General features: G+C 40.4%; 1 protein-coding gene across 1 annotated transcript; it reads right to left on the bottom strand.

The window, feature by feature from the left end:
* Positions 1-1,240: 1,240 nt before the first annotated feature.
* On the bottom strand, positions 1,241-18,095 carry ufl1 (UFM1-specific ligase 1). Its single transcript, XM_082505310.1, has 19 exons — positions 17,834-18,095; positions 17,503-17,648; positions 17,363-17,391; positions 17,152-17,249; positions 12,725-12,839; positions 12,416-12,546; positions 10,580-10,638; positions 10,202-10,348; positions 8,101-8,276; positions 7,809-7,988; positions 7,597-7,723; positions 5,935-6,057; positions 5,584-5,704; positions 5,332-5,498; positions 3,853-3,983; positions 3,665-3,745; positions 3,432-3,517; positions 3,167-3,347; positions 1,241-1,616 (listed from the first exon to the last, which is right to left on the bottom strand). The coding sequence occupies exons 1-19, from the start codon at positions 17,908-17,910 to the stop codon at positions 1,425-1,427; spliced, it is 2,367 nt and encodes a 788-aa protein (XP_082361436.1). The 5' UTR covers positions 17,911-18,095; the 3' UTR covers positions 1,241-1,424.
* Between the last annotated feature and the right edge of the window lie 3,850 nt (positions 18,096-21,945).

Below are 21,945 nucleotides of genomic sequence, written 5' to 3' on the forward strand. Positions count from 1 at the left end.
ATCAGGCAGAATCAGGCTTAGGGAGGTGTAGCTGTTCACCACAACTAGTTGGTGGTGAGGGGAAAGAGAAGAGAGCGGAGAGCTCACCTTAATCTTAGACTTGGAGGCACTATTTTTTTTATCCCTTCTGCTTTGCAACTGGGTGCAAACTGCTGCAGTGTGACTCAAAAGTCACCCCTAGATGCATGCATGATCACAAGATCACTGAATCAGAAACCTCTTGCCTGGCTACACTAATAATGATATAAAAATTCACAAATTAGTGACAGAAGTCAGCCCTGGCGTAATACAATGCTATCCAGTACAGACTCTGATTTAGAAGCAGATTTATGAAGCATGCTCTGTTGTATAGTGACCAAAAAGAGAATAACTCCTTATAGTCTTATAGTCAACATAGCCTTAACATTTAAGGAAAGCTCTTTTGATAATTGGGTGAAGGATGTGGAGTGGTGTGAACACATATGTTCAGCTTTTTTATGGCCTGGATTAGTAATGGTTCTAATAAATTTCACTTCAGTTTTATTTCAATGGTGCCAAATCAAACCACCTGTCACCTCAAGGTGGGATGAAGGGAAAAAAAAAACATGTATATGCTGATTTTTTTACACTGAAAAAAAAAGAAGAGCAGATTTGTTCAACCTCAAGTACAAAGGGAGCTCCAGGAAACTGCTTTAGGTGTTTGGCCTGCAGAGAGCTCTGACCTTAACACCTCTGAGATGAAGTAGAATATAAGAAGCAAATGCCAGCAAGCAGATTTAAAATCCTGGGGTTAAGCTTGAAACCACTGGGATGGAGACTGTGACATCTGTGTGTGTAGTGTACTCAGTTTGGTTCCTGCAGTGCTCTTCCTTTCTTTTATAACTGCATCAATATCACTCAAACGACTGTTTGCTGTTGGTGCCCCCAAGTGTTGAAACGCAGTATCATGCACTTTAGTGTAAGTTCACATAATGGTCACAAGACAGAGACAAACACACCTAATGCATCACTCTCAGACTCATCATGCAGACGTGGTACTGTCTTCATTGGCCAGTTATGCCCACATGTAATTTAAGCAGTTCAAAGCTCAGTTATGTTACATTTATGAAGCATGAAGAATGAGAACCAGGAATTTGCAGTACACGAGTACAAGCATTTAGTTCATTTACACCACTGTATTATCTGATGTTAAAAAAGGTCAGTAATAAAGTGTGAAGCCGAATGTTCTGCATTTGTGCTGATCACAGAAGAAGCAACTCACTTGAGGAGGAGGAGAGCATTTAATACGCAGGTTAATCAGAACCTCACTGAGGACAATTCCTTCAATAATTTAAAATGATGCCCACATAGAGAAATCATAGAAAAATACAGGACCACCAGCTGATCTAGAAGCAGCACAGGTCTTTAACCCTGTGACATTCCTTCCTCTTTATTCAACTGTTCAGTCAGTCCTCATTAACAGACGTCTTCCTCTGAGACAGCACCAGGTCCTTCACCTGAGGTGTAAGGGTCTGGACCTGAGCACGTGCGCTCCTCGCCTCCTCGTCCTGCTCCTCGTCATCCTCCTGCTTCTTGCTCTGGCTCACCAGCTGCTTCACCACCAGGCTCTGGTAGGTAGACAGCAGCTGCTGCTGCTCCTGCAACAAAATGCACACATTTCAGCTGCTTCACTCTCCTTGCAGCAGATGGAGACCACCGACAGCTGCTTCGCCTCAACACTACTTCAAGCGATCCTGAGATGAAGCTTTCAGACAGCACAATCACACGACGGGCATCGTAAAGCTAAACATTTACAGTGTTAATGGATTATGCACCTGTTTCTATATCCAATGAGAATCATATCAACTCCGGGAGGGATGGCTGTGTAACATAATATAACTGGACTGTGTTTCCCCTACACCAGGGGTCAGCAACCTTTAACACCCAAAGAGCCATTTGGACCTGGTTTCCACGCAAAAGAAAACACTGGGAGCCGCAAATACTTTTTGACATCTAAAATGAAGATAACACTGTATATATTGTTTTTTACCTTGATGCTTTGTGTGAACAACTAAGGTGTGTTGGTTATGAAATCCATAAAGTGCTACAGAGAAAATTACATTTTATTTATGTAATTAACACATTTTGAACTCTTAAAGAAACATAACAAAAGGACAGACACCAACCTGAACTAAAGTGATCCATGTAGCAAACAGAAACTGTTGTGAGCCGCCACTCTTATATCGCCTTTGGGCTTTTGGAGCCTTGACCTGACTTTTAAAAAAAATAATTGGAAAAAAGCACTATGCTGCTGAAAAATAGATATTTACAAAATTCTGCCTAAATATGTATTTTACCAGGTTAATGTGTGTGGCGGGGCGTCGTCTGCAGCGCCGCTGCAGGGGAGGCGGACGCACCTGAGTGGCACCCGCAATCACGCCTTGCCGCCTTAACGTCTGTGCCATCTATGCTGTTGTTGGTATGTGTCGGGCTGTGAGCTGAAAAGCTACAGCCGGCTGTATACGTACAGCAACCGTGTGTGAAAAGTGGTCAATAAAGAGATGCTGAAAAGCATGTTCATGGAAACATCGTTGGGTCTGCCGTGATATGTTTACAATGGGACTTCTGCTCCTAAGCCTCTGCGCACAGCGTCTGCAACTCGGGGCTGTACGAAGTCACTTTCATCTTTACGCAGGACTGTAAGCTGTCATCTGTGAGGCGCGAGCGGTGTTTGTTTTTAACATAGTTCACGGTTGAGAATAGCTGCTGACATAATGTGGATCCGAAGATCCATAACTGGCCTACCTGGGGTTGAAAGTCTCGATAAATGCACAGCGTTTCGGCGGGTACACCGACTTCTGTGAGTGTGACGCTTATTTTGATCAATGAAAAAAAATAGACTATAATTTTATTTTTATATTTCAATATTACAATAATCTTCCAATTTAGAACTACAAGTTAAAAAAGAACTAACATAAATAAAATACACTTCAGCTAAATGCTTCTAATTTATTTTCTCAAACCGCACGGAGCCGCACTATAAGGACTAAAGAGCCGCAGGTTGCCGACCTCTACCCTACACAGACGTGATGAAGGAGTGAGCAGACTGGTATATCTGATGATCCAGTTTATCATTTTTTAAAATTGATGGATTGTGATGCAACACTTTTCCTTCCCATTCAAATCACGTTCAATCAGCTGTACATACTGCAGATATTCTCCCCGTGAGTGTGCTGATGATCTGAGGCACACAGCGGCCCGGGGCGTGCAGCATATAGTGCGTGCTGGCCTGAAACAGCAGCACGCTGGTCAGGTGGAGGACCAGAGCGGGATCCTCGGTGTCCTTCAGCTGCTCAGTCAGGGCCTGGCGGTGCAGGAACAGGGCTTGTCTGCAAGACACGCATTCACACACTTCTAGACTCCATAAGTGGATCAGGGTGAAGAGTTTTGTGGCTCGAATGTGCTTCCACTACCTCTCTTTTTTCTTGTCTCCTTTCTTTAGCATGAATCCACAAACCTCAGCACAGGTATCCAAGTTAGTCACAAAGTCTTCAATGGACTGTAAACACAGAAAACAAATCCACCTTACTTAAAATGTTATCCCTCAACCTTTCCCCAGATTAGCGATTTTTAAATTTCAAGGTATTAGCTGTCATTTTGCAGTCACCCACAGTGCAACACTATTTTAGACAGGCATACTACTTACTTTGCCGTTCAGGGAGTTGTGCAGCTTCAAAAGAGGCCCTTTGGTCTCCTCTGACAGTTTGCCTAAAATCTTTAGTCTGACCTGCAGTACCAAATCGCATATTCAGTGTGAACCGTTGAATTCAGCTCCACAGATAATCGTAACACAGTTTGAGTTTCAGGTTGCCGAGAGGAGCGACAGACACAGACCTCGTTGGTGATGGTGCTGGGATTCTCCACGGACATCATCAGGTCAGCAGCCAGGAAGTTAACCAGGATGTTACTGACATCAGTGCACACGGTCTTCAGGATGTGCTTAGCGATGTGGGCCTGGGTATCATCTGCATGCATAAAAAACAAACATACAAATATTGCATGTAAAGCCTTTGAAATTTTGGATGATTCTACTCAGCCCTCACCATTTTTACAGTCATTTTCACCATGATACACACGTTTTATAGCCTAATCTCTCCAGTGAATTATGTCGGAGAGCTCCAACTTTAGCAGTTGTTCAGCTGCTTCTATTTTCTTTGCATTTAAGTGCACAATTCTCAATAAATAACTCACTACTCTTGCTGGGTGTAAAGCAAGGTCAATACACAAAACCTGTTATATTTCTTTTATGTTCCTCTAGAAATCCTGGAGATTTGGACAGTTTTGGATTGAAGTTCCCTTACATACTTAAATGTATTGGCTCTATTTTGAAGTAACAGATGAGTGTGTCATCACGTTTTCACATTCTAATTAAATTACCCCGATGTTGTGGCTGCCACTTAGTTTTGGATGTTTGTTCTTGTTTTTCATCTGTTAATATCACAATATTGTGTCTCACTATGAGGTTTTTATCAGAGCTTTACTAAAAAACAACATTTGCTCATTTGTCACTGTTTAATCCAAAAGTGGAAATTCAACCCAATATGTGTGATGTTCAAAGAGGAGGTAATATCTGGTATTAGTTACAGGGTTTAATACTACAATGCCAGATATTTTTTTCAAAATAATCCTTATGTATCTTACATTGGGCCTCGGTGCCGCTTTTGACTTCACTCTCTTCTAAACTTTAACATCCACTAGCCCATCTGTGGTCTGTTGTGGGTTTAGGGCTGGTGCTTTTAGCCACACACTATATAAACTGACTTTGAGAAACTAGAAGATATTGTTTGTGTTGTAACTTAGCCATTACAATTTTTCTCTTAAAAGCTTTTTGACAGCTTAGCTGTTGATGCAGCAACGAGCTCCTTCTTCTGAATGACTGCCCTCCAGGTGGGTGGAGCTTCTGTGCTCACAGTCAGAGCTGTGCTCCTGAGACTTTCACATCATCACTTTCTTTGGCATCACAGAGCCAGGAGTACAAAAACTGTCTCTGAGCATTGGGTACGCTCTGAAGCCTAATGCTCGTTTCCCTCGACATATATACGAAAATAAAGCAAAGGATGCTAGCTTTCCCGAGTATGACTTGTCTTTCACGGGTAAACATTTGATTCATACAAAAGAACAAATATCAGAACATGAACCCTGACATGATCAGTTAATCCAGTGTAACAGATCTATTACAAATACAGTGATCTGCCAAACAGTAAGGGTAAAATCTGGACCTTGTGAACCCCGCCTCCTCTCTCGTCTCCTGTCAGGATGCGAGAGATGAAGATGGTCCTGCTTCTGATTTCCAATACATGGAACATGACTTACCTGAGAAGAACTTGGTGCCTTTTTCAAATAGTCGGATATTGTTGTACAGGTTGGTGATCTCTTCCTGCAGATCCTTCATGCTCTTCTTCTTGTTGGCCCCTGATGGAGAGCTGGTGGAGGACATGAACACTGTCCGCAGCACCTCCTGGTAGGCTTTAGTCAGAGGCCTGCAGGGACATTAACAGAAGGTGAATGAAGGGATTGTTGGCAGCTCTGAGAAAAGGGAACTTCAGAAAGAGATGTGTCTGTTACCTGACTAACTGCTCTGCCAACTCAGACAGGATTTCTTCAGGGCAGTCACTCACTCGTTCCTCTAAAACGGCTACGATCGCCTCCTGGGCCATAAAGGGGGTTTCAGTCTGTCTGCTGCGATCTTGGCAAAGGTAAAACACAAGCTAATTAGTCTCCCTGGAATCCTACAGTTACCTTTGTCTTCCATGTAGAAAAAAAAAAAAAAAAAGAAGCTTAATGACCCAGGAGATTCCTCGTAAAGCAGCCATTAAGCTCTTATTACAGTAAAAAGCCTCAGTGAGCAGGCTTAATGTGCAGATGGAGACCATATTTCCCTGAGAACATAAAATGTCTTTGTGACGGCTGACATACTTTGTTGAGAAGGTCCAGTTTCCTCATCGCTGTCTTCATCTTTCCGCCCTTTCTTCTTGGTTTTACGAATCCGGATCTCTCTGGCATTGCCTCCTCCACCTGCTTTCACACTGCCACTGCCCTCTGGAAGACAAACAGTTAACAGATCCCAGTCAGTCTGAGAAAACTCAACTTCTTAAAGTCAGCAAACACTGACTTGCCACATTGCAGATGTCTTTATTTTCACTGCTCTAGTATCACTTTAAGATAACCAGTCTATTATTTTTCCTGTCTTTGTCCTACGGGTCATTGTAGGGTAGATGTTGGCAGGTGGCGATGCCGTCTACTCCAAACGTTACAGAGCTGGTATAAAAATAGCACAAGCAACATTTGCATAAAGCTGTGTTGGACAACAAAACACACACATTGGGCCTCATTCATTAATATGCATGCAGAAATGATCCTGCTCGCTACCTACAATCTGCAATCTGCCACACCCCCATTTCACTGGGACATGTTTTATTGGTGAGGATGTTCTAAGAGAGACAACTGCAATACAAAAGCAAACATCAGGAGAATCTCTATAAGAATGACGGTTAACTGTGACGCAAATCTTTCAAGTAAAAAAAACAAAACAAAAAACATATACGTCACATTTTAGATTTCAGAATTTCAGATGAACAAACAAAGATTAACATTAGACAAAACCTGCGTAAACGGAAACTACAGGTTTTTACTGATGACGTCATTCATTAAGAAGCTATCCACACCTGCTTGTCCCTGTGTGAAAAACTGCTGCCTTAGACTAATAACTGGTTGTACCATCCTTGGCAGCAAGATCTGCAATCGAGTGTTTGTAATAACTGGCAATGAGTCTCTCGCATCGCTGTGGAGGAAATTTGGCCCACTCTTCTTTGCAGAATTATTTCAATTCAGTTCCACTGAAGGGGTTTTGAGCATGAGCAGCCGTTTAAGGTCATGGCAAAGCATCTCAATCAGTTCTGGGTCCACTCCAAAAAATAATCTGATGATATTTGATGATTGTTTAAGTCCAAGTTTGTAAAAAAAAGAAAAAAGAAAAAGAAATATTGGTGAGTTTTCTTGTAGATTTATTACTACGGGCACCTTATTGAATCCCTCTCGTCTCATCGTTCTGGTTTCTGGAAGCAGCTCTGACTGCTTTACATAAATAAAGGAGTCGCTTTACTCTTTGCTGCACCGTCATTACACAAGAAGCCACTGACAGTATTGTCCTAAACAATAGGTGACACGGCAACCATAAAAATGGCCTAAAACCCACATCTCTGAGCTTTGGGCCATTCTAATTGTTGCAAAGGCAAAGTGAAAAAAGTCTTTACTTGATCAAAAGAAATGAACAGATATTCCTCTCATTCAATTTCTTTTACCCACTTTCAGCTTTTTGCAAACAGAAACTGAAACATTTTTCTGCAAATTAAAACAGAAAAAATGATTTCATGTAAGACATCACTCATTAGACTCACTCATACATCATTACCTTAGAGAGCTTTGAGGACACATGTTGGACACTAAGAACCAAAATAAAATCCTGGGATTTCTCACCATTGTCAGTCTCCCTCACAAAATGCCAAAGGGACTAAAAACTATATGAATAAAAATAATAAAACAAAAACAGTGGGAGTTTGTGAGATAGGTTTCACAAACCTGCTGCCTTCTTCCTGCGCTCCGCTTCTCTCTTCTCCTTCTTAGAAGGTGCGGTGCTCTCAGTCAGGATAGATGCTTGCTTCAGATCCTCTTCAGTTATCAAAAACACTGGATTGCTCTTAACTTCCTGAAAAGCACACAAAATCTAGTTCCACCCTTTGGACAGAGCATATACATATACATGTAAAACCGGGTGTCAAAGGAATCTCTACCTTCTGAGCTTTCTGCTGCATGGCCTCATCAAATAAAGAGAGGCAGTTGCTGATGAACTTCTCACTGACAACCACGGTGCCCCCCAAGATTCTGGCAGACGATTGGATGTTAGTGTTTCTCATAGCTTGGTTAATCAGTATCCCAATGTCCTCAGTCGACAGGCAGCTGGGCAGAACTGGCTAAAGCAGCCCAGACAGAAGAGGATAAGAAACAGAAATCTAAAAACAAAAAAAACAAACAAAAACGATGCAACTCCTCTAATATCATCAATTTAAAGGTTAAAGAGCTGACCTGGAGGTCAGTCCAAGTGGCGGAATTGACAGCTTCCTCCACAGAGGCCTCCACCTGGTCGACCAGAGCTTGGCCCACACAGGCCGCTCTGAGGAACAGCAGCTTATTAGACTTGAAGCGCTTCTTTATGTAGCTGGATGGGTCGGGAATCCCCAGTCTAACCAATGCATCAAACTCTGTGGGATAACGATGTCATCAGTTCATATAGTATAGCAGTTTATTTAATAACCCTGAGCGTAGGGCTGCTCGATTATGGCAAAAATGAGAATCACGATTATTTTCACTGAAATTGAGATCTCGATTATTTGACGATATTTATTTAACCCTTACGACCTACTATAGAACCAAGTCCGCCAGAGCTTATATTATTTTTTTTATATGTTGTAGTGCCATTTGTGGGAGCATTTCAAGTTGCTATACAACTGTTATAGCACATATTTTAATAATATGTGTGCATTAAGTCCATAGTAACTACATTAATTGCAAAAAAGTGCAATAAACTACAAAACAATTGAAAATCGTTTTTTTACATATACTTCTACTTGGATAAATTTAAGAGGTTTATCCCTCGAAATTTATTTTGAAATTATGAAATGTTCATAAAGATGATTTTTCTATGGTTGATGTCATCTCTTCTGCTTAGGTTTCTACAAAACTCACAGCATGTGACTGATGTAAAGTAACTGAAATCAGCTGAACCCCAAAAATATAGTAAAATGCAACATAAACATGAATGCAGCAGGAATGTTAATCGATACCACAGTCCCATATCTGTAACACTCTGACTTGGGAAAGTAATTTTTTACTGTTCCCTTTAGCAGTTACCACACCAACCCTCTACATGTCCACCACTGTTTATTCTTAGTTAACCCCCTTTGCCATGTGTGGGTAGCAGCTCTGCTTGCCTTTCTGTAACAGTTCTTGCATGCCACTGCTGCAAAGTGCCAGGTGTCGCTGAAAAGCAAATGTTACTACCTTTTCATGATTACTGAGGGCACAAATGGGAACCTCAGTGTCCTATTTCACAGTTTTGCATGATGCGGATCTGCACCAAAACACGACTGCGTCTTCCTTTACCCATGGTCCACTGAGGCACTGAGTTCTTTGAAATTCATTGTTTTTTTTCCTCCTTGTTTTTAGAAATGTAACCTTGCTTACAAAATGACAGAACCGACAAACACATTGATCACCTGCCTCTACAATGGCTCTTGCCTCAGAGGAAAAATTGAGTTTTTAATCATTGTCATTTTTCATCTAGTACACACAAGATAATAACTTCTGTGCCCAAGATAAAAGAAAATATTTTTGAGACAGTCACAGCTCAGTATAACTGCTTATCTCAAGTCCCCAAAGTAGGAAGTAGGAGAAACTAACAACAGTAATAAAGAAAATTTAAAAACAAACACAAAACACATCTCACTGTTTTTAGGGTAATAACTGTGCAACGACCAAATAACCAACAACTCCCTAAAATTTTTAAACTGAAAGAGTTTCAAATATTTCAGCCCTGCTGTCAAAGAGCCTCAAAAACTCAGTCTTACACTGAATCTCTTGTCATTTTTAACAAACATAGGAAATACTGTCTTTCCCCTCAATCCCCAACCATCTGCATAGACGGCTACTACTCTCTGAGCCTGGGTCTGCTGAATGATCTACCTGTTAAAGGGCACTCCTGCCAATCCATCACCAAGTGTTTGCTCGCAGGGACTGCCTGATTCTTTGAGTTCTCTCTCTAACATTGTAGAGTCTAAACCTTACCGCAGAATGTGCTTCGAGGTAATTGTTATTGTGAATGGATGCCAGTAACACTGAAACCGAAACTGGAGTTGATCTGAGGTTTTAGGAATTTAAAAAAAAAAATCATTTTTCTAGTCATCTTCTCATGAGTGATCAAAGTAGTCTTGTGGGTATACCTCTACTCCAAGTATGGCTGACAGGACTTTGAAATTAGACGGCAAAACAGCCACTTTTTTTTTTTCTTCTTTTCTTTCTTGTGGATCAGAAGATAAAAAAGCTCAAACATTCTGAATGAGACAGCTAGCTAACTAGAAAAAGCCTTAGGGTATTTTTGATCACCGACATCAAGTTTAACAACACCTACCTAAATATCCATTTTGCTGGAGAAAAGAATCCACCCAGGCATTTTGTGTTTTGGTGTAGATATCAGGGATATACACAGCCTTGTCCTGCCGCCCCCCAACCACGCTTCCTTTCAGGCGCCCGATATTCACCAACTCCTCCAAGACAGCTGAACCACAAAAAATACAATATCATAATACGCCCTCTAAAGTATTAAACAATGACAATAGAGGACTGTTTGTCTAATGTTTAACATTAGACAAAGTTGAAAACGATTAAAAACAAACATAAATATCATACAAGTTTAAAAAAAAAGAAGAAAAAAAAAAGAAGACTAGTACACACATGAAACCAAAGAGCTTAACAGGTTAACTTAAATGATGTAGCAGCTGGTCCTTACAGTACAGAAGGTGTTCCTGAAATCCAAATGCTCCAATCATACTGCTGACAGGTGTTGGCCTATAGAAAAAGCAAAACAGCAGGAATTATAAGAAAGTGCCAACGAATGCAGCTGTTGAAGACAGCGGGGTCTCATGTGAGAACATTTATTTTTTCACATCTGTTAGACGTGAAGATCAGTTATTATTAATCTTTGACTTTCTCTTATGTATGTCTTTTATCACGTCTCCCTACACCTTACCTCCAACCGGTCACAGCAGATAGCTGCCCCTCCCTGAGCCTGATTCTGGTGGAGGTTTCTTCCTGTTAAATGGGAGTTTTTCATTCCCACTGTCGTCAGGTGCTTAGCAGGTGGTCTAATTGATGGCGTTTTCTCTCTATTAACATAGGGTATTTACTTTACAATATAAAGCACCAGTACTGAGGTGACAGTACTTGTAATTTACACTGAATATAGTTATATGGTAGCACTTATATCCTTAAACAGCCATATAGGCTAGCTTTATGGCTCTCTCTGTGGCAAACACTAGCTTCCAAAAATGCTAAAAACCTGTAGCAGAGAACAAAACACTGAACAGTGAAAGTGTTTTTACTAAATCACAGATGGCTTTCACAGTTCCATGAAAGTCATGGAGATTGTTAAAGCCAATGTGGTATTACAGAGTCAGGGTGTTCACTTTGTGTTCCTTGCTCTTTTAAAGTACATGTTCATCCTTCTCACACAATCTGCTGTTATCTGTCCTCGTTTCTCTCCATAGCAACACAAGTAGCCTACACCTCATCACCTCTGTTTCCTTCACCTACATGTCTATGGGGACATTCTCTATCACTTCATCCAACCCAATCAAGAATTCCTCTCCCTTTTCTATCTGATGCCCAACCTGTGGGGATGCACTGACAACATTCAGCACCATGCCTTTAGTCTTTATTAGCTTTAGATTAGCGAATGTAGTAAAATTAGGAAAACTTCACGCGTTTTAATTTCTCAGCTATATTGCACTGGTGCAGCCTTATGGGTTTCATATCTGCCTGATTATATATCATCATTAGAAACACAACTGTTGTAGATGCTGCTTGTGACCAATAGGTTACACAGTAATTTAAATGAGAAAAATAATCATAGTGTGCATAAAATATTTGCACTATTGCACAGTGAGGAGTCTCTAACAAGGTTAAATGTATGTATATTTGATTTTATGAACTTCTCAAATGTTCATGGGATATTTTGCCTCGGTACCCTGTTCTCTGGATTGCCCATTAATCTTTAAATTTAACCGAAGGGCTTCGTTTAAGAACCAAGCAGTGAAAGAGAAACAGATACCATTTTCTTAATACTATTCATGTAAAGTCTTACTTTAACAACAAACTGAACATTACTATGAATTCACTCACTATCACCAACACTGGAATGATCTTTAAAGCAGCTACCCACTCACTGCATTTTTTGGTGTCAAAGCTTCACTAAGTATACACAGGGGAACCATAATGTAAAAAAACTCAATATGACAGAACATGCAAAACATTTTAGCTACCATCTGTCAACCTGCTGGGATGCTGCAACACAAACACAGCTCAAAATAATGTCCTGCAGACAGAAATCCTTCATAGCATCTTGAGCTATCCCACACAAACAGCTTAACCTTGCTTAGCATCAAAGAACTGTTTCTATAGTTTCTTTAATAACCTTGTTTCATTTAGTTACATTTTTTAACTGACTTGCTTTTCGGTACACACAAGAAATGTTGAGACAGGTATGGACATATCAAAATCTGTACATCTGCAGAAGAAAAACAAAAAACAAGCCATAATAAATATTTAGCCTTTTTGCAATATTTACCTTGTGACTGCACTGAAGAGCCCTTGTATTCTAGCTTTGTGGCGAGCAACAAAAGCCGGGGTAAATATGACACCTCTGTTGTACTGGTCCATTTCTCCTTGGATAATCTTCCCAAGACGCTTCGACAACTCCTAAAATATGGATCAGAAACCCACGGGTTTTTTTTTACTAACAAAGAAACAACGTGTCAAAACAAGCTGAGACCACAAAGAAGACTAAACCATTTAAAAACACAGACGGCACAACACATTGCTTAATTTAATGACCAGATTTCTTATTGGATTAAAAGGCACGTAAAAACTGGCTCACCTCAGTTAAGAAATCTCCTGGGAGGTCATAGCTTTTACACAGCTCTGCAATACTGATCATACCAGCCTCCTGCAGTTTGTCATTCACCTCCTCGGCCAAATGGTCCAGGTATGTGCTGCAGATGACAAAACATGAGCAGTATAATCACAACACCTCACTCTCATTTAACCTGTTCAGACTTGACCCTTATATACTATACTTTTGTAAATACTTCTGTGCAGAAATGAGACTTAACTAAACCTTTAATGTGAAAAAAAAATATTTAATTTATTGAATAAGACTTTGAATAGAATATAAAATTTAATAAGATAAAAATTTTACCCTCTTTGAAGTCATATAAGGAGTTTCCCTTCAAATCTGATTGATTTGCTTTTATGTAGAAATGAACTAAGAATGAAATTTGGTGACAGGCAATATTTCATTATTTATGGGCCCTATGTTCCTACAGGGATACAAATGAATTAGAATAGAATAGAATTCAACTTTATTGTCATTGCACATGCACAGGTACAGGGCAACGAAATGCAGTTTGCATCCATCCAGAAGTGCTTAGTGATTAGAGCTGGGCGATAGAACGATAACGATATGTATCGCGATATAACTTTTACTCGATAGAGAAATTAAGCTATCGCGATAGACCTCGCCGCTCTTGTCCTCTTAAAAAAAAAAAAAAAGGTCAGCCAATCCAAACTAATTAGCGCAGAGCCGAACCAATCACAGCCGCAGCGTCACGTCGCGTGACTTGTTACGTACAGCACAAGTGCCAAGCCGCACGTGTGTTTGTTTGCGAAGCAGCCAGCGGGTAATGGAGGAAATGAGTGTGCCGACTAGAAAAATCAACCGAGCATGACCGAAGAGAAAACAGATGATGGTTCCAATGCCGGAGAGATTGTCGAACGGAAGAGCCAAAGAAGTTCCGTAGTGTGACGGTATTTCGGCTATTTCAAGTCTGACAAAAAACAGAGTAGCGTGCACTGTAAATTGTGCCGAAAGCAAGTCTGGAAATACAATAAACTGGTGCATGCGTCACACTGTGCGCCACGTTATTGTTTCGGTGAAATGAATTTCTACAATACTGTTACTGTTAATTCTACTCTCTGCAGTGTTTAAATGCTTACATATACACACAGTTACTGTCCGTCCACACATACGACTCGGTTCTGCTTCTATGCCCCAGCTTTGTTTACTTTTTCCCACCGAGGCTTCTAGACTTCTGATTGGCCAACATTTCTGCACGGTTAGGAATCTAGCGCCACCTGCTGCTTTGGCATGTTCATAGCAGCGTTTTCCTTCATTTCTGCCTTTATGTGTGGACGGGATTATTTTTTAAAACGAAAACGGAAAATCTCCGTTTTCAAAAATACCCGTGTACGTGTGGACGTAGCCTCAGTCTCTGACTGGAAGCGCTAATTCGTCATTCGGCTTTTGTCAGACTAAAGTAACTGTTAAAACTGTTTGAAAAGCTCAGCTATACAACAAGGAGAGATTGAGAATTTCCTTTTAGTTCTCAGTTTATTTGATATTGACAAAAGTTAGTCAGTTTTGTCTGTTCTTCTGTAAAACAAACTAAGATTTATTTTTAGAATTAATATTTTGTTTCTAAGTGGAATTGACAATTTAGTCTGTTTCGTTTGTTCTGTTTTGAAACTTAAACGCTTTAGCGGCTGCCTTTTGTGTAGTTTGCAATATTTGCCTTTATTTATCTGAAAAAGTCTCATGTTCCTTAAGTACATCTACCCTGTTGAACTTATTATGGGAAATAAATATTTAAATAAAAACAAGCTGCTGATTATTTCACATTTTACTTGTGAGCAACGGCACATTTAAATCTTACAAATATAGTTATTTGGCTTATATCGTGATAGATATCGTTATCGCCTGAAATGAAAAAAACATATCGTGATATGAAAAAATCTCATATCGCCCAGCTCTATTAGTGATATAGATATATTACAATATATATTAGCAATAATATAGATATGTGAGTATATTACAGAAATGGGTCTATTATGTTATAATGTACACGGTATGAAGTATGTTGTGAATATTCTATAACTATAAGTATGTACAGGCTGTAGTGAGTACAAGCTATGTACAGGATATGGACAGGATATAAATATGAAAAACTATACAGAATATGAAATAAATAACTTTACAGGAATCTGAGATATACAGCTATACAGAAATGGGAACTATGCAAGTTGTAAACAGTTGTAGGGTTAAAAATTATCGTATGTACAGAATGATTGTTTACACAGGGCTATACAGTAGTGCAGTTAAGGTAAGTGAGGGTGTGGATAATTTCTACAGAGGCTATATAAAGTGCTAGTGGTTGTGAGTGGTGGTTCAGTCCATGTTATTATTGTGTGTTTGAGGGTACAGTTGTCCATTGTGTGTGTGTGTGTGTGTGTGTATGTATGTTCAGTCCATGAGTTAACGTGGGTCAGATGTCAGGAGGCAGAGTTCAGGAGTCTGACAGCTGTGGGGAAGAAGCTGTTCCGGTACCTGGTGGTCTTAGTCCGGAGGCTCCTGTAGCGCCTCCCAGAGGGCAGGAGGGTGAAGAGTCCATGTGATGGGTGACTGGGGTCTCTGATGATTTTCCCAGCCCTTTTCAGACACCGCTTCCTGTAGATGTCTTTTATGGCAGGAAGTGGTGCTCCGGCGATGCGCTGGGCAGTTTTCACGACCCTCTGCAACGCCTTCCGGTCCGAGGCAGAGCAGTTCCCATACCAGACTGTTATACAGTTGGTCAGGATGCTCTCGATGGTGCAGCGATAGAAGTTCACCAGGATGTCTGAGGACAGGTGGTTCTTCCTCAGAGTCCTCAAGAAGAAGAGGCGCTGGTGAGCCTTCTTGACCAGCTTGGAGCAGTTGGTCGTCCAGGTGAGATCCTCCGAGATGTGGACTCCCAGGAACTTGAAGCTGCTCACACGCTCCACAGCCGTCCCCTTAATGTGGATGGGTGGATGTGGGTCAGCATTCCTCCTGTAGTCCACGATGAGCTCCTTGGTCTTCTCGGTGTTAAGCAGCAGGTTGTTTGTGTCGCACCACTCAGCCAGACGATCCACCTCCTCCCTGTAGGCGGCCTCATCGTTGTCACTGATGAGGCCAATCACCGTGGTGTCATCTGCAAACTTAATGATGGTGTTGGAACCATCAGCAGGTCTGCAGTCGTGGGTGAAGAGGGAGTAGAGGAAAGGGCTCATCACACAGCCTTGTGGTACACCGGTGTTCATTGTGATGGTAGATGAGCAGCGGTTATCCAGCCGGACATGTTGGGGGCGGTTGGTCAGGAAGTCCAGTAACCATTTGCAGATGAGGGAACTGATGCCCAGGTCTGTCAGTTTCCTGATGATTGTATTGAATGCTGAACTGAAGTCTATAAACAGCATTCTGGCATAGGTGTTGTTGTTGTCCAGGTGTGAGAGGACAGAGTGCAGTGCGATGGAGACTGCATCCTCTGTGCTCCTGTTCTGGCGGTATGCGAATTGGTGGGGGTCCAGGGTGGGGGGGAGACAGGATTTGAAGTGTGCTAATCCGAATTATCCGAATCCGAATTATAAAAATAACTGAACTGTTTTAAAGTCTTTTGGTTCTTAATCAAATTAATTGTGAACCTTTAGCTAGCACAAAACTGATGTGCACAAGTAAACACAGGTCAGCATCAACTTATTTGCAGACAGCCCAATAACAGTTAAAGCTTCCTTTATTGCCTCCTTCAGCAGAAGACAAACTGGAGCATTCTTTATGAAAGGAAAGGACATAATGCCATCCCACAATTCACAGCGAAGCACCATCTGGGCAATCACGAAAACGATCAACATAATAGACGAGTGACACAGATTGTGTCAATATTAATTATACGTTTGTTTTCCGTGCCATACCCTGCTGATGTGTTTTGAACCTTCAGCAACAGCCTAAGTTAAACCCACAGTCAAATTATGAACATTAATTTGTTATAGAAAAACTGGCTCTCTAAAGCTCACTAAAGCTCTCTAAATCAAGATCATCCTACACTGAAATGACAAAAGTCTAAAGTTTATCAAAATAAAGTTTGCATCGTTTATGTCTGTAGCTGCACTGTTGGCCTTTAGAATTATCATTAATTTTACCTCAAAAGCTTCAGTTTTGTAAAAAGAGTTAACAAGTGCAATAGGCTAATGAGATGGAGCTTAACTATTATAATTAGCTAACTTAAGTGTTATAGCTTTTTCTCTGGATCCTATAGACCTAAATATCTTGTAGCATATATCGAGAAACACTGGGCATGTGTGAAATGAGCCCATAGAGTCTAAAGTGTTGGCTGATAACTTAGTATTTTGCTCTTTCATGCAAATATGCAACTTGGCTCACAAAACCCATTATAGTGCTGTCCATAGTGTGACTTTATGGTAGCCATTTTTATACAGTATAGACCTAATACTCACTCATCAATCAGCTGTCCCAGTACAAGCTGAACCCCTTTATCAGACTTTGCAATTTCATTTGCTCTGTTTTCAACATGGACCCAGTCCACATTGATAATCTGAAAGGAACAACATCATGAAAACATTCATAAAACATCTGACCCAAATTTGAATGAACAAACTGTATATCTCATCTAGAGGACGCAGGACGAAACACAGTGTTAACACACACCTGCTGGAGGTCCACAATGTTGATTCTCCCTGTAATACAGAATGAAAGCACTTAGTTTCTGTCACAATCTACAATTCTGAAAATGTCACAGGGACAATGTGACAATGCTGCATCTCATTTCTTAAACTTCTGTATCACACCTCCGTGCACGTAGAGTTCATCTCGGATCTCCCTGCTGATCTGAGCTGGGGTGACATACTCTTTACCATCCAGTGTGTGCACCACATCCAGCTTCTTGTCTTGGACTAGTTTTGCAATTATTTCAATGCAATTTCTTTCCGACAGCCTGCGGAAAAGTTTACACAAGTGCCGTAAAGGACAGTGTAGTATACATTTATTATTGTGTTTGTTTTAGTCACAACAGTTGTTACAAGAGAAGCCACAATCTTCATCTAATAGCGTTACTTTTAAATCAACTTTAATGACAGCTGTGATTAGCTTTGATGCTATCACCCGTTTAGTTGCGTTTACCTTTGCACTGTGTCAGCAAACTGCGCTCTCTGGAAGTCTGCGGCAAGCCGGCGAATCTCTTCCCAGTCATCCGCCATTACTGTGAGTTTTTGAGTTCGCAAAACCAGCCTGTAAAACAGCTACTTTCAGTGTTCAGTGTCTGCTAGCTGTTTGTTAGCTAACGGAACAGCTCAGACACACGTCAACATACAATAACCCGCTACAGCGAGCCAGAAGGGACAAAGCTTCTCCTCCGACTTTTCGCCCACAAGTCACGTAGAGCAAGAACAAGCAGAGCGTCTGCTTTATGTTGAGAGAAAACCGTCGATATGATTCAAACTAAGATTTAGAAATGTGTACAATAATTTGTGTCTAATTATACAGACAAATTTTTTCCAATTCACACACAAATACAAATAGATTAGAACATACAAAGACTTATAAAAGCATTTTATAAAAGCTATACTTCAAAATAACAACAACAACAGCAACAAAAAAAACCCCGTGATCGTTTAACAGACATTTTTATATTTAAAGTCAACAGAATGATATTTTTCACTTTCAAAGAGCTTACGCCCACATAGAGCTTCCTGTGCGTATAAATGTTTAAAGATATTTGTGACATTTTTACAGATCCTGGAGAATCTCCCAGAAATCACGGGTTGTGTGCACTGGCCCTATCGGGACCTCTCGCATAGTCCAGAACTACCTCCTACAGAAGGTTGTATTAGATTTTTAAGTTGTAATACATCAACATGTATAGAGTCACCCCTCCCACCCCGAAAACCCCAACCCACCCAACAGCATCGTATTCTCAGCACATATGTATATCAGTTACACCATAGTTCTCTGTACAAACAATCCCGTTATAAATTGTAAAAAGTGTGTCCAGATCCGGTAGAAGTCTTTTCTTTAGCTAAGAACGTCAACTTTCTCATTGCAAGCCTGTCATTTCTTTGATCCATTAATTAGGGGTGGGTCCATGTATGTCCTTCCATCTTAAAGAAATTTGGCTTTCATTTCTTTCCATGTAGTTGGAACTGTCCAGAGAGAATGTGGAAAATGCACAATTTTGCGTCAACTGGGATAACATGTTCTATTAACCTGGAAATTAAGTCAAGAATTCCTTTCCATAAGGGTTGCAATACTTTATAGTCCCACATACAATGAAATAAGGTTTCCTTCTATTTACTACACTTAATACAGTCATTGCGAATACTGGGATTAAAACAGCCATTTGTACTTTAAAATCCTGAACCTTGTGTCAATGGTTTGGGTTTGAGCCACAAGACAGGTCTATCTCCAATCTTCTACAGGAAGCTCAATTTGGAGGTCATTTTTCCATGCAGTCAAATAAGAAAGGCTTTCCTTAGAAACGAATACGAATGATATTATCACCCCATTGCCTGAGGAGTCTCGGGGACTGCTCCCTTACACTCCTCCTTTATTAACTGGAATACTTGCTGATTAATACAACTCTATTCTACTCATTTGTTTTATATGTCGTGTTCTTCAGGAAAAATCTGGATTTTGTTTTTAACTGAAACATGGCAGCTAATTATGGAATGCTTTCCCTTTATTAAACTTTGCCCCGTACGTAGACAGTGCCTTTCTGATCTCACCGTGACCTTTAGATGTGGAGATGAGCTGGCTGTACTTCCAGCTGGTACTTTCAGCTAGTGAATACTACTTTTAACTCCTTTCAGATACATATCATGAAGACTGGTGAGATTAATCTATTTTCTAGACCACTGGGATGAGCCTGAAGTTTCTTAGCAAACTTCTGTAACTTATTATAACCACCATTAGGTTGGAAATAATCTTTCTGCCTTCTACAACTAGAACATATTTCCCGAGTTTCTTTCTTATCCACTGTAAAAACTAAGGTGTGGAATCTTAGGCTAAATTTTGGTCATTCTTTGGACTTGATGCTCACATTAATTCTATGGCCTTAGATTTCGGTTTAAAAGCTTGGTTTTTACTTTTATGGCCTTAGGCGATAAGGTGACTTATATTACATATTCCACCCCTATTCTCAAAACTTGATTCTTAGGTCCGCAGATGGAAGTTTTCTTGTGATGCCATGAACTGATCTGAAAGCAAAGGGTGTTATGGCCCTGTCCATAATCTGTTTTGGTGGCTGTTGTTGTCTGTGCCTTTAAGTCTTTGCAGGTCCCGGAGTGGATGAGCTGACGGCTGCTGATTGGTCCCCTGGCCATGTGATCTTCTTCAAATCCCTCACCAGCAGTTGTCCTGGGGCAGCCACTGACAGCAGCAGCAGACCTGACCCTGGCCTCCAAAACCTGAGACTTTTGTGCCTGTGATTTTTGCGGCCTTTCTGAGTTTTGTATATAGTGTGTACATTAGTTTTCATTGTAAATAGCACTGCAACAGAAGGGGTGAGCTGCCGTATTGTTTTTCCTTGCACTGTTTTCTCCTGTTTATTTCAGTTAGGGAGTTAGGTGTAGCGCTTGTCTTTTGTTTGATGTTTGATTTCACATAGGGTTCTAGATAGCACCTCCTCCTGACTTAGCTTGTTTTGTTTGTTATTTTGGCCTTTGTTCACCCTGGAGCTTCATTTTTGCAGTGTAGAGAATAAATCACAATTCATTAAGAAATTGGTTTTCCCTCTGTGTATGGTTTTGGGGACCAGGGCGGGGCAGTCTTTTCAAACTTATGTTGCGTTCCTGTACCCCTAGACTGGGGCGTAACAAAGGGGAATTCTGCATTCCAAACCTTCAGTCCAAAATGCTGGAACAGATAACCACTCTCTATTAACACTTTAAAAAAACAGCTTAAAATTCATGAGCTTTGATACATGTTTGGGCAGCATTTTGTGTTTCCTGTTGTCTTACTTGTGTTTATTTGATTTTTATTGTAAATCAATTTGTGGTTTTTTTTTCTTGAAAAGAGATTAATTTGAATTATAGAAGTATCCAGATGTTTAGAAACCTCTCTAATAGGTATTAGGTGTTAAGTTCAGGAAGTGTTGTTGGTGTGTGTGTTTTCCTTTTTCTGTGACCATTAGAAGCCAAAGTGAAAAATCACACACACACACAGGAGCACTTGGGATATGTATATTTTCAAGACTTTGGTTTCTACAACTTTCATCAGATGGATCACAGCAGCTGCTGCATACGTTATACAATCTGTGCACCACAGAAATGAGATCATGTGATTAATAATAAACACATGAAAACACACACATCCTGCCTCATCAGAGGCCTGTACTATGAGGGAGGATTTATTTCTTATCTGGATAACTTCAGGGTCAACCGTGGGTTTTCTGTACTACAAACATGGTTTACTTCTCACTGGAGTATGTTGCCGTGGTAACTTGCACAGTCAATATAACCTGCTCAGGTCAGATTCCAGATTAGTGATGAACAGGTGTGAAATCAACACATACTGAACAATCAGTTCTCTGGAAAGCAATGCCTTTTTTGATATAGAGTATTTGTATTTCTATGATATGCATTTGCAACAAATAAGGATTCTTAGACACAAATTTAGTCTTTAATTATTTTCCTGGTGGCTGTTTTTAACAGTTTTACAGCTATTTTATTTTTCAGTAAGCATTAATATAGCACATGAAAGTAGGGCACCTATTTGCTCTGTATGTCAAATTTGCACGTGGACTAACCCTACTTTTGAATTTTGTATTTAGATTTATTCTTTAGTTGTTCTCAGACCCTTAAACCCCACCGAGGCCACAGCTGAAAGAATAAAGACTAAAACTGTCTTTTAAACATTAATTTAAAAGACAAAATCTGATAGAGTGGAGTAGATTATAGTGTCATCAGATTCTTGTGTCTTAGTGATAGAGCTGTAATACTGATAAATCTGTTAACTTACACACACTTTGGAATTTCATCAGAAAGTAGATATATCTGTGCAAATGCTGCTCATCTCATCCAACCACACTTTTCTCTGCCCCCTCACTTCTGTTCTGCTGGGCTTTGTTGTTGTGCAGTTATGAACTCAGCTGCACTGAGCAGATGCACGTAGGTTGCTGTAAAGAGGGACATCATGTGGAGGTATTATATGGCTGTAAATTAAAAACCTCACAAACAGCAAGGTGTCTTGGAAGAAAATTCTCTACTTTGGCAACAAATTATATAAACACTCGAAAA

This window comes from Aulonocara stuartgranti (genome assembly GCF_965226115.1).
Source record: "Aulonocara stuartgranti genome assembly, chromosome: 15".
Lineage (NCBI taxonomy): Eukaryota > Metazoa > Chordata > Actinopteri > Cichliformes > Cichlidae > Aulonocara > Aulonocara stuartgranti.